Below are 12960 nucleotides of genomic sequence, written 5' to 3'. Positions count from 1 at the left end.
GGAAACAATCTGGGAGCAAAGTGCAAACTCACAAACAAACAAACCAATCAACCAACCAACCAGGCAGCAATACCAGTTCACAGTATTCACACTCCTCCTTTCACAGCCTTTTCTTGTTGTTGCTGTTCCAGTGTGATTGATACAGCTTAGAAAAATTATTAAATCAGACCATCTGTGTGATGCTGTTTGCTCTGGAGGTGTTCCTTCAACCTCATGCTGGCAAGAGGGATGAACTCAAGCCAGGGTTACAAGAAATAACAGGGATGTCAGCTGTCTCAACTACTATTGCAGCTGAGAAGAGAACAGGGGGTACTGAACCCTGTGAGTAAAAATGAAGGAAAAAGGCATGTGTAACTGATGAAATTCATTTATTCCAGCACCAGGCTGCCTCATTCCCAAATATGCTGGCTCCTACTGTGCATTTCCAAGTCAAAATAACCTGCTAATTGAGAAACAAAAATCAGACAGGAAAAAGATGGAAGATGATGTCAGGTATATCAAGCCACAGTCCATCAGGAGAATTTAAATGCAATATCTTTGAAATTAGTATTATCTGACAAGGACCTAGTGATCTGTCTGGGCTGGTGTATGAGTCTGGAACACTGAGCTTGCTCCACTTGCCATAAACTTCATCCACATAAGGGCTTGATAAAAACTCCTTTAAATAAAGCACTGCAGCCACCTAGCCTTGAAAATATGCAAGTGTTCAGGAACACTCTGATCACAGACTGTAATTAAGCAAAATCCTTCAGTGTAGATCCTTCTGCAGATACCTCAGAAGCCAGTAAAAGATGGATCAGTTGAAACCAGTGACAGAGAAATAATCTGAATTAGGTAACAGAACAACCAAAAATCACTGAAAGTGATCCATCAGTAAATCCATCTCTCTTGAGTTCATCTTTACCAAGTGCAGGACAGTCATTTTTACTTGGCTCATAATCAATTCTTGCTAATGCTGTGTTCTCTGGTTCTGCCTAACACTGATGAGATAAGGAACAGAAGGATCAATGCTTTCATTGTGTTTACTGGTAAACCAGTAATCAGGACAGAGGACTCAATTCCCTGAATCCTAATGATACATGAATTTGCTCAAGTATCCATTTAGACTGACATCAATTACGAACAAACAACAACAGAAAGACAAGAATAGGAAAACAGTTTCAGAGGTAGAAAATGTGGACAGCATCAAACAGAAACCTGGGCTGCTGCTGTATGAGGGCATTCCTCACTTCCCTCTGTGGTCGACTGCTGTGCCATTCCCACACCTCAAATCACAAAGCAAACCTCACCTGCCTCCTCTCCAAAATTCTCCAGCTGGGCACCTTTTACCAAAAAAGACTCTTATTTCACTGACATTACCTGCCCATCTGGACTCATATTCTGATTCCTGACTTCTGAGTAGTAAAGACAGCAAATAAACTTTAGTAGTACCCCAGTTAACAAGAAATTTTAATTTTCTCCCTTCTCTAAAGGGAATTTTCAATAGGTCAATCAGACTTTTGATGCTAGTTAAATACAAAAGTTAATTTTTAATTTTTCACTCAGCTACAGAACTAGCTGAGAAAAAAAAATACACACAACATATAATTAAAACTGAGATGGAAAACAAAAGAGATTAAAAGAACAAACGTACTTCTTACTTCCCAGGTACTCAGTAGCTTCAGAAATTTCTCTCTTAAAAGGTATGGAAGGATTACAAGGAGATCTAGTGTGGCAGCCTACGGCATGCATATATCATGAGAGTTACAGTATTTTTCTCTGATGTGTTTGGTGCTGTCCACTGTTGAGAAAAGGCTGCTATGAGAACCTGTTGAGAACAAGTGTGTATGAATCCAGCTGGATAGTTTCTGTTCTTCTCATGGGCTGTTTTGTTATTTTTTAATTCCCTGGAAAAATTCAGACTCCTCGTTCAAGAAAAATGCATCCCGTTTGAAACTCTTCTAACCTGAGTACACATACATTCATTTTTTAATCATCTCACTTTCAGATGCTCTATATGGAAAAAAAAAATCCAACCTCTTGATTACTGACATTTAATATCAACATGGTCAAATTGGTAAAATACTAAATTGGTAAAATATCAAATTGTATTAAAAATATTGTTTTCAATTTCAGTTCTTCTGCTTGCTACAGTCTAAGAAAGATTCTTCAGAATAAAAACCTTGGACTTTTGATACATCTTTATACATGAAAAGAACAGCCTTGTGCCATCCTCAGTCGAAGGAAGTGACAGGCAGAGCATGACATCACTTTTATTTTTAACTGACTGCTTTCTGGTGAATTTGTTTTGCTGTCAGTACATATTACAGCAGTGTTAATCACATTCAGGCTTTACGAAGACAGAAGCCCTGTGCTGAGTTTGATTCCACAAGCTGGGAGTTCTTAGCTTTTGAAAGAGAAACTTTATTTCAAATTTGCCACAATAGCTGATCTGCAGATGGATCAGTAAGAATACAAATCTAAAGTACCTATGAAAGGTCTACAATCACCAAAGGCATTCATGTGGATTTCTCCACTATAGCCACACCATACAGACTCAGCACTTACAAAAGCATCAAATCCCGGACTCAGGAACACAGGTTTAGTCAGCAAGTAATTGACTATAGATATTGAATTAAACTTATCACCAGTCTGACTTCAGCACATTTTAACAGCTTCCTATTATCACTGGTCTCCTTAATTCACTCGCATGCAATGTCTAAAATAAGACAGGGTCAGTAAGCTTATTACGAGAGAACAAAAACATGTTTCTATTCTCCTACAGACTGTGAGAGTCTGTAAAATAAACACGTGGAGAACCTGCATCTTCCTGATTCCCAAAGAGAGCAGAAATCCAGCACACACCATGTTTATGCTGCCTTGTCTCCACTACCTTTCAAAATCCATCATTAAAGCACACTGTAGCCTTGACAACTATCATATCATAATTATTATTACTAAATTATGCTACTAGTAGGAGACCAAATTCTGAAACCCCAGGTTCCCAGGTTAAAAAAAAAAAAAAAAAAAAAAAAAAAAAAAAAAGAAAAAAAAAGCAGCACAAGAAGTCTGGTCTTCTGGTCTTTCCTCTGTCCTTTATTAGCACTCCCACTCCAGGTGACTTTATTACTCCATTCAGGCAACTAGTACCATGAACTAGCTGGCCCAGAAGGCACTAAGACTCTGCAGACAGCACACACAATTTAAAGCCATAAGGGAATTACTTATTGGCTAATTCACACAGCAGCTGGAATGAACGAGTCATTAATCTCTGTTGGTGAGACACCTTATCAGTCGTGGCTGAATAAAGTAGTCAACCATCAGGCTTTATTGCTTTTTGCATCAGGCCAGTAGCTGTCACTCTTTCTGTCTTCCTTTCTCCGAGGATTCTGGATCTTTTCACACTTGAATCTCTGAACTGCTGATTCTATCTCAATTTCGATTCTGTCGACAAATTAATCTTTCTTATCATGCATAGCTTAAGGCCTTTTCAATATTTTCTCACAAGTAGTTTTCGCGATTTTTGCGAAGTCAGAAGAAAGGTTATTTGGCTGAGCTGAAAAAAGAGGATCTGTGCCCTGAATGCATTGTGTAGCCTACAACTTTTCAGCAGTACTGGGGAATTGCCCCTCGCCGCTTATTTTTCGACCCGCGGATAATTAAGCAGCCCCAGTCGCGACATGACGTGTCCGGGGGCTCACCAGGCGCCGGCCGCCACGGCTGAGAAGGAAACTCCGGGGCAGCCCGCGGCTCTGGGAGCATTCCCGGCGGGATCTGCCCGACCCGGGACTCCCCTCACGGACGCCTCTAGAAAAGCCAAGCAGCACCGTCTGAGGCAGCGCCAAGGGCAAGGAGAGAGCGCCGCCGGGGCGCCGTGAAGTGCAAAGCGAACCGCGCTGTCTGTGTTCTCGTTCACTCGTCTATTTGCTCGTTTATTTGTTTGTTTGTTTGCCCGCGGTACGCGGTTCATTTCCTTCCGGTGCATCTTCGGCACGGCACACCGCCCCTCCCCGGCCTGTCCCGCGCGCAGGCGCGGCCGGCGGCGGCGATGGGCGGGCGGGTGAGCCGCGTGTTCCGGAATTTCAATGTGGAGAACCGAGCCAGCCGCGAGATCAGCAAGGAGAAGCCCACGCCCGCGCCGCGGCACCGCACGGCCCGGCTGGACGCCATGGCCGGTGAGTGAGCGCCGGCCTCACCCGCCCGCCGGCTCCCGGTGCGGGACCGGTGACATTGAGAGCGGCGCGGGGCGCGCGGGGCATGCCGGGAGCCGCGGCGGCAGTGGCGGTGGGGCGGCTGTGGGGGGGTTGTGGGGCGGCTGTGGGGGACCGGGGCGGTCGCAGCGGGCAGCGGCGTGAGGGAGGCTGGTGGAGCTGGCCTGGTGGGCTGGGAGATGGGGGCGGCTGCTGCCACGGCTGCGGGGGGCGGTCGGTGGAGGTGGCTGGTGGGGACAGGAGCTGGGGACGGTTGATGGCGCGGGTGGTTCCGGGGCAGCTTCTGGAAGCGATGGTGTCAGTGGTGGCAGGGATGGTGGCACGGAGCGGTGGCTGAGCAGCACTGACCGTGTGGGCACTGTGTCCCGCCGTGCTGTGACAGGTGACAGGCCCAGCCCCACCTTGTGAAGCCGTGTCGCTGAGGTCAGGGCTGTGGGAGAGGAATGACACCTTCCCCAGAAGGCAGGTGCATTTGCGGGAGCCGTGCCGCTGGGGAAGAACCAACAAAAACGAAACTATTTGAGTCAGATCAATCTTTTCTTCCTTTTTTTTTTTTTTTTTTTTCCTCCCTTCCCTTCTTCTTCTCACTGCCTTTAGATAGCCCAGAGATAAAAGAAGAAGTTTTCAGAAAGGACGATAGGTTCCTCACCTTGCTCAAAGACGTTTATGTCGAGTCCAGAGATCCACCGGTGCGGGTGAGTGCAGCTTTGTGGTCTTCAAACTCAGCACAAAGCCTGTGTCAAGAAAAATGCTCTTTGTGCATAAAACTTACCTTTTTTCAGTAGATAAAAGTGGTGGTTTTATTACTCTTCTATACATTAATAACACTGGGTGTGTCTGACCCCAGGTTTTGAATGTGTGACAAATTGTAATTATTAGGCAAGTTCGAAATGCTGACACAGTCTTCCTTTTTAACATTTTGTTGTTCTTATATTGTTTTTCATCTAAATTCCTATTTCTGCTTCCTATGAGGCAGGATACTTCTTGAGGCTCTTGCAAAGATAAAGTAGTTTGCCAGAGGTCATTTGTGGAGTTGTTGGAAAAGACTGGGGCTGCTGGGGGAGCAGGGATGTGGTAGAGGACAAATATGTTTACTCTTTAACTCCATTAAATGTTATACAATGCAGAGACTTTTTTTATCCAGCTCATGGAAATGCCTTAGGTTTTTTCTACATAATCTTGTGGGTTGTATGGTCATCATTTCCTTATTGCCACTGGCTGCAATCTTTTACTTGACAGGCTAAGCATACTCCTTTGTAAAATGCAGACTGGGGTTCAGTGTCCTCTTTTCTATCATATTGTGCTGTGGCTTGTGTGTTTTACCTGTTTCATTATAGCAATAAAAATTTTATAGTCAGCTAGCAAAATCCCTAAGTCTCTCTAATTTGCCATTTATATGGTATTCAAGTCTAAAAATATTTAAAATTCAAATAGATTTCTTCAGTTTCTACCTGAATTTTTCAAGAAATTTCTATTCTTCATTTCCATCACAGAGGTTAGGACTCTAATCTTGAAGTGCTGAAGGTCTAATTTCAGTATCTTTGAATATTCATGTATAAAGCTGTCAAGAGAGATTTGAGAAAAAGCCAAAGTGGAACAGATCTTTGCTTGATTCCATGCCTACTCTGAGTTTGCTGCCACAGACTTGCCCTTGTGCTGTGTCTGCTTGCAGCTGCTAGAGCACAACTGAAATGTAATCACAGAGACTTGTGGGCAAAGCAATAGAGAAGCTTTCTCCCATTCCTGATGTTGTCCTGATGACTTTGTGCATTGTGCACATGATGTGCACACACCTCTGTGTATGTTTGGGGTGTCTGCCTGTGGCAAGTGGAAAAGCATCAGCTTGGGAGCCCTGAAGTGGCAGAGTCCCAGAGACAGATGATCTAATTAAGTTGAAAAATCATTCATTATCCAAGCACAGTTTTAGCAAAAAAGTAGAAGACCTGGAGAACAGGCCAGACATTCCTTGTAGCTGAGAAACAGACACACAGGTGCTGTAGGATCCACATCAGTTTTCTCAAAACCTGAGTTAGTACAGAGTGTCTGTGTAATAATCAGTGGTAGTGGGCTCTGATTACTATATGAATACTTCTAAATTTAAGATAAGATTAATTGTGTCTTTTTTTTTTCCAGTGTGATTCACTGATTAAATGTTAATAAAAGGAAATATGAGGAAGTGAAAGCTGTTTTGGAGATTACTTGGAAATATGAAGGGACTCTAGAGAAGGCACTTTGTTGTAGTAATCATGGCAATTAAACTCCATATGATGCTGCAAAATAGCAGGAAAGCTTGTTCTCTAGACAGAGCAAAAGAAGGGATTTATTTTAGTAGGAAAACTAAAATTTGAAAACAAAAGGAAGGGGAGAGAGACTACATGAAAAAGTTTTCCAGTGGTATCAGAAGGATACCAATTTGTTGTATGATTTTTTGTCTCTTCCAATGAATCAGTACCAAGTATTAGGTTATCTGGATTTACATTTGCCTACCAGAATCTGTAGTTTGCCTTGTGTGAAGGGCTGCCAAGCCAATACAACACTTAGAGTGCAGTGAATGGGAGCTTTTCAGCATTTGGCTGGGAGCTGACACTCTGTGTAGAATGGCTGTGAAAGAAGCTAGGCTGGCTAAGCTTTTTTTAAAAAAATGGGGAAAGCTAACAGGAAAAGCTAAACAGAAAAAATATTTAGGAAAGCAGCTTAGCTGCTATGGTATACATAGTAAACAGAACTGCTGTTGAGCTCTTTTTGTTTTCCTTCCCTCAATTAGGTAAAAGATGGAGGTGGTGAACATCTTCCAAGTAAACAGGAGGAAAAGAGACTTACAAAATTAGGCCACCTGGAAGGTCTAGATGTTAAAAAAGTTCCCAAAGGCAAAATATCCCTTGTAGAGGCCCTGACACTTCTTAATAATCATAAACTTCAACCTCAAATATGGACTGCAGAGAAAATAGCAGCAGAATACAGTCTGGAACTGAAGGAGGTCAACTCTCTTCTGGAATTCTTCATTCCTTTTGCTGTGCAGGAATTTCCTAAAGAAACCAAAAAAGCTATAACAAGCCATAAACCAAAACAGTTAACATAAAAATATTTGCCAAAACCTTCTGTGATCTCACTTGTGTCTTCATTTTACTCTCAAGTATATTCCATGAAAATTCAGTTGATAAGGTGTCATCCAGCAAGGCTACTTCCTTATGCCAGTGAGATGTATTCAAGCAATTCCATTCTCCATTGGATGGCTTCATTGAAATGCAGCAACTACAGTTTGTAAACCAGAATATGACTAATTCATGGAATGACAGCATGTCACACAGTTCTGACTACCCCATTCAAATGTTATGAACTCAGTTAAAGCATTTTACTGTAAGAATTTTACTTTAAGAGATTGCCTTTCTCAGCAGAGACTTCTTGGCCTGCAGCTAAAGAGGTGCTCTGTGGGCGTTGGCTCTGTAATTTCATGTTGCACTGCTCTTTCAAGGAATTGCTGTCAAGGTGTGTGTGTATATAACAAACAGCTGTGTTTCTTTTGTGTAAGAATGGAATGGTATTTATATTTTGTAAAGAAGGTTAACCACAAGGAAAATTCAACTGTGTCAAACATAAAATAAAAAGAAAGTGAACAGCAAGAAGGCCTCTTTCTGGTGCTGGAACAGCAGTGGTTCATATGTAACTCCTCTTATACTCTATTCTCATTTAGTTAAATACCTGCACCTCTCCAGGTGCTGTTTGTCAGGGAATTTGTAGTGATGATCTTCTGGCATAAGTCTCTTGCAGCAGCCCATGGCATCTGCTGTATGAGGAGCAATGCTTCATATTAATAGGTAGCAAGGACATACAACTGGATGTACTAATTAGACCCACTAGGAAAACTTCTGTGAATGTTTGCCCTTCCTGTTACAATAATCCTTTTTCCCTGTGGAAGCCTTGTCTGATCCAAGTGTGGGCTAGATCAGGTCATGTTTACATGCATACACCTAGACAGATGACACAAGGGTGACACAAACTGTGAGGCAGTGGTGGATTTTAATCCCAATACTGTGACTAGTCATGTCTGTAGGTAAGTAGTTTTGCAGTGATGGTTAATCCTGTAGCGAAACATGGTCAGATAAGCTGGGGAGATGGGGCAATAGAAAATCAAATTGATATTTGAAAATTCATTATGGTTGCCTTCCTTTAAAAAACAAACCCAGAATCTTTAATCTTATGCCTGTCACCAAAGAAGGTGAATTTAAAGGGTATAAGTCTGTGCCAGGCTTACATTGTAACTTTCTTTTCAAGAACCTTTCTGCCAAGTCTTTGGTTTGGAGTCTGGTAAATGTCTTAGCAAGAAGATGATCAACTTTGTTATTTCACAGCAAGATTCCTTCACCTTCTTTGAGTTGGAACTCAGTATCTCCAGTACAGTTTGCCACAGTGTATTTGAAGGTTATGTTTGATTCATTTCTGAAGTACATAATGCTGTACAATAGTGGGAGATGTCACTGTGCATTGTATAAAAATTCAAAATTGTTAGTCTTAGGATGTGTGGCTTGTCATTTGTCCTCTAATACAATGGGATACAGAGCTGCACTCTGAAGGTAATACGTTAAGACTGCTTTGCACAAAATACTGTTTTATAAAATGTTATAACAGAAATACTTAATTGTTTGAGTACTGTTCATCCTAATGTAATATTTAAGGTAACACTCAGAAAACAGCTGTGGAATGCATTTGGTACAGATACTGTTGATATTGAAGATGCTGCAATTTCCTGTAAAATGAATTTTATTATGGATTGAAGTTGATTAAAAACACACTACAACCAGCACCAGACACCAGTTTAACCATGCCCTTTGACTACCTTGATATGTATTTTGGCATCTTTTGTCTGCCTTCATGAAAGTCTTGGGATGTGGCTGCACCATGACAGTGTTCTGTTTCACTTCATGGTACACTACTGTGTTGCTTACACCCTCCAGGAGCAGGCTTGTGCTTTGGGATGTTTGCTGTCATCCCATTCAGTGCCCCAGCCTACCTCCAGGACAAAATCCTATCCACAACTGTGATGATTGCAAAGCTGTTCCCTGTTTTGTGGAGCCAGGATCTCTTCCTCAGAATATATTATCCACAGTGGGAAAGCAGATGCCCCATAGCAGAGTTGGTGTAGGGATCCCAGCTCCCTGCAAGCAGGTGAACTTGTGGCCCAGAAGGCTTCTCTGGAGCAGGGTGGTTCTCTGGCAAAGTGTGTTCACCCCAGGAAAATTGGATGCAATGCAATTTCTCAGCAAGGATTCTTCTGCTGGTCACCTGCCCTACCTGCTGGGCAGTGTCAAACCAGTATTACAAGGGTATTGCCAATAGTAGAGGATCATGTAAAAATTTGTACCATTATCTATCCAAATCATCTGAGGTCTGAATGTTTAGCTTTCACTGTATCCTACAACATGGAGCATGTCAGTTCCCCAAAGCTCACAAGAACCAGGAGCATGGATCTTTCCTTTACTCTGGTGAGAAAACAACCTGTCCCTGATCAAGCTCTCCAACACTACTATCTTGTACAATTCTGACCACAGCATGTGTGTGTGCCTACAGTGTTCCAGTATGTGTTTGAAGGTAATGTTGTCTTTTAGGCTTGATGTATGGAACAACTATTCTCACTGTTGCATCTTTTCTAGAAGTACTTCTATCCTTTCTTCCAGTTTCAAGGGACGTTTTACTCATCAGTTATCTTGCCTGGTTACTAGTTTCTAATTGGAAGAATAATGGTATTTTCACTTGAACCATGGTTGTGTCTGTGTCCCTTTATGTCTATATCCCTTTCCTGTTTGGCTGTCAGCTTAAGAAATTCTTCATGCAACTCTTTTGAAGAGGTAATTATGGGGAATTTGTGGGAACCTGCAGTTCTGTTTTCAGGTACTTCTATGTGAAGAATTTTTCATGTCTCATTGCCATGCATATGGTGAAACAAATTTAGCTCAGGTGGTTTTGTCCACCAAGCAGAAATATTATATTTGGTAGGGAACAACCTGTCTCACTCAGACTGCTTTGTTATTATGGAATTAATGCAATGTGTTGCAAGTACTTTGTGATCCTGCAAGGGATTTGTTTCATTTCTAGTGTGTCACATAGTTGACAAACTTCTTACATGTGACATTATTCTACCAGAGTTTCAAACATCACAGAATAAACCCCAGACCACTTTGAGCACCAATGCAGAGTGAATACACAGGAGCAGGCTGAGCCTCATTTGATAATGAGGGTTACATTCCTGGTGAGTCATAAAACTGACTGTCTTCAAGGGAGTTCCAGCAGGTATACTGGAATTCCTGGCTTGAATTTTTTTAAAGAAAATTTCTTTTGGGGTAGTCAAATACCTAATTTACCTGGGTTTTTTTTGGACATACTCCTCTTTCTCTAGTCTTGTTCTATCATTAAGTCTATTCTTCCCAGCCTTCTGCAGCCAGTCTTTGCTGCTATGAAAACTTCATGCAGTTGCATTCATTCTCTGTTCTAGATCACGTGCAAATGTTGGTTGTATTCTGCCCTTTCAGTAACAACTATTTTATTTTTGCAGAGCACTCTTGCCTTCTGAGAGTAGCACATCTGCTGAGATAAAGATGAAAAGACTGAGCACATTTTGCGCTGCAGAACTTATGAACAGGACAGGTTTTCAAAAGGAATTTAGCTTTGACATCTTCAAAGGCTACTCTTTAGGGATATATGAACCTAGTAAGTAATGTGTCTCACCATATATGTATTAATTGTAGCTTGGTTCCTGCAGACTGATGGCAAGATAGCAAGGTTGGAGCTGTGAGGCAGGAGGGAGTTTTAACTGTGCTCCCCATGCAGTTTAGTAAGAGGGACCTTCTGTACAAAATGTGAATTTTCTGTAGCCTCCCAGCACAGGGAACTTGTCTTTTAAGCTGCCTTTATTGCTCAAGGAGAGAAGAAAAGTATATGTGCAACATGTGTATTAAACTTACAAAATGGAACGTCTTATTTCTGTATTGGAAAATCAAAGCTCAAGTGCAGCTCAAGTACAGCACATACAACAGGATCAAAATGCAAAAGTTATAAAAGGGTGGCTGTCTCACTTTGTTACATGTAAGCATCAGGCTTGCATGTTTGAGATTGCACGAAGCTTCACATTTCACAGCTCTTTCTGAAGCCCCTTTATACAGGAGTTTCCTGGCTCTTAATCAGATGGTGCCACTGTTGAACTGACAGGGCAGGCATGACCAGAGCAGGGGAGCTTTAGGTGCAAACAGATTTTGGTACTTGAGACTGTAGCAAGTTGAACACCAACTGATGTGGTACTTGCAAGCAAAACACCCTGTTGGTGCTTGTTATTAAATCTCTTTCCAGCAATATGCAAGTCTAATGAATTCTGTTAGCCTTTCACAATTTAGGTACTGCTGTGTTGTTACCAGAGCTAAGTTTTTTCTCCTGAAAAAAGCCACAAATCCCATGGATTTAATTCTCTTAGAAACTTAACATTGGTTTTCTTGGTCTGAAACAGAGACTCAGATGTACACAGCAGCAGTGGTAAGGAACAGCAGCACATCTCCTGTATGGTGCTGGAGGGAGAACACTGTGGTGCTCTTGTGCCTCTGCAAGGTGGAGTGGGGTTTGATGTGTCTGCCACCAGGAAACGAATTTAAAAAATAAATCTGCCAAGGTGGTTCTTGTTGTGACTTGGTTTGTGACTGTTGTGCAAAATCTCCTTTCAGTGTGGGCTACTTCAACTGCAGAAGCTGTTTTTAGGTGAGATGTTTTAGCCTCCTGGGAGGAGTAGTGCTGCATTGCCCTGGAGGGAAGCAAGTGGGGCCAGACAGACCACACAGGTATCTCCTATCAGGATTTCCCACATGGGAATAGAAAATGCATGAGGCCACTGTTTTTAGTAAGCTGAGAGAAATGGTGGTGTGGTTGCATCAATCTCTACTTTTTCAAAAGTCATTCAGTGGCACCCACACCTTGAAGCTGGGATCACACAGGGACTGAGGAATCCCACTGCTGAGTGGGATGAGCTGCATGTGGTGCTGGTGAAAGCTGGAATCAGTCCTGCCAGGGCTGCTGTAACTGGAAGCCTGAGTGTAAAGTCACAGCTGGAAGCTCTGCTTACACAGAGCTTGGGGTCTGGAGAAAGGACAACAGTTAGCCCTGGTAACTTGGGTGCACTGGGAGTGCAGAGCTGGTTATAATTGCCTGTTTTGGCAGAGTGAAAAGAGATAAAAGTGGAGTCTCTTTGAGACATTTTCTCTGACCTAAAGTATGCCCTTTTGTTAACTGCACAGGGCTTTGCTCCAAAAAAAATCAATACAGTTCATGACTGAAGTTCAGCAATGTGTGGAGTGTGAAATAGAGGCAGAGCAATGAAGCAGGGGCAGAGCACAGTAAGCCTGGACAGTCAGATCCTTGTTCAGCTGCCATATGTACAGGAGTTGTGCACTGCATGTCACCCTTCACTGCCCTCTGTCCCAGCCTCTGGAGTTCACAGCACAACACTGGCCTAAAGTATGGCTAGGTGTCCCCTTGTAAAGTGGGGTTCTGGATTTCCATGTCTCTTAAGGCCAAGCAGAAATGGAATGTTAGACAGAGCCTATCTTAGCAGTCTCCATGCCCCCTAAAAGCTGGAACCTGTGTATCTCATTTGCATAATTCCTCCACACCATGAATTTTCATCCTGAGAACCAAGCATAGCAGGGCTCAAGTCCCTCTTGCTGGGGCTCAGGTGGGGCAGTGGTAGGGGCTACAGCCTGGTGGGCAGGGGAAGGGGCTCACTGCTGCTCAGGGA

The 12960-nt window shown here is 42.7% G+C and overlaps 1 protein-coding gene across 1 annotated transcript; it reads left to right on the top strand.

Annotated features, from left to right (window-relative positions):
- Positions 1 to 4020: 4020 nt before the first annotated feature.
- Positions 4021 to 8142, top strand: NDUFAF4 (NADH:ubiquinone oxidoreductase complex assembly factor 4). The gene is made up of 3 exons (XM_054280118.1): positions 4021 to 4154; positions 4788 to 4885; positions 6955 to 8142. Exons 1-3 carry the CDS (start codon positions 4028 to 4030, stop codon positions 7267 to 7269), a joined length of 540 nt encoding a protein of 179 aa, XP_054136093.1. The 5' UTR covers positions 4021 to 4027; the 3' UTR covers positions 7270 to 8142.
- The last annotated feature ends 4818 nt before the right edge of the window (positions 8143 to 12960 follow it).

The sequence above is a fragment of the Melozone crissalis genome, unplaced genomic scaffold (assembly GCF_028551555.1).
Source record: "Melozone crissalis strain CALT ecotype California unplaced genomic scaffold, PUWL_Pcris_2 ptg000027l_1, whole genome shotgun sequence".
In the NCBI taxonomy this organism is placed as follows: domain Eukaryota; kingdom Metazoa; phylum Chordata; class Aves; order Passeriformes; family Passerellidae; genus Melozone; species Melozone crissalis.
This window is presented reverse-complemented; position numbering and strand designations above follow the sequence as displayed.

Excerpts from the sequence above, each read along its gene's own strand:
- NDUFAF4 (XM_054280118.1), top strand. The coding sequence starts at position 4,028 with ATGGGCGGGCGGGTGAGCCGCGTGTTCCGGAATTTCAATGTGGAGAAC. Across the intron at positions 4,155-4,787 it reads CCGGCTGGACGCCATGGCCG|ATAGCCCAGAGATAAAAGAA; the intron begins GTGAGTGAGCGC and ends CACTGCCTTTAG. Across the intron at positions 4,886-6,954 it reads CCAGAGATCCACCGGTGCGG|GTAAAAGATGGAGGTGGTGA; the intron begins GTGAGTGCAGCT and ends TCCCTCAATTAG.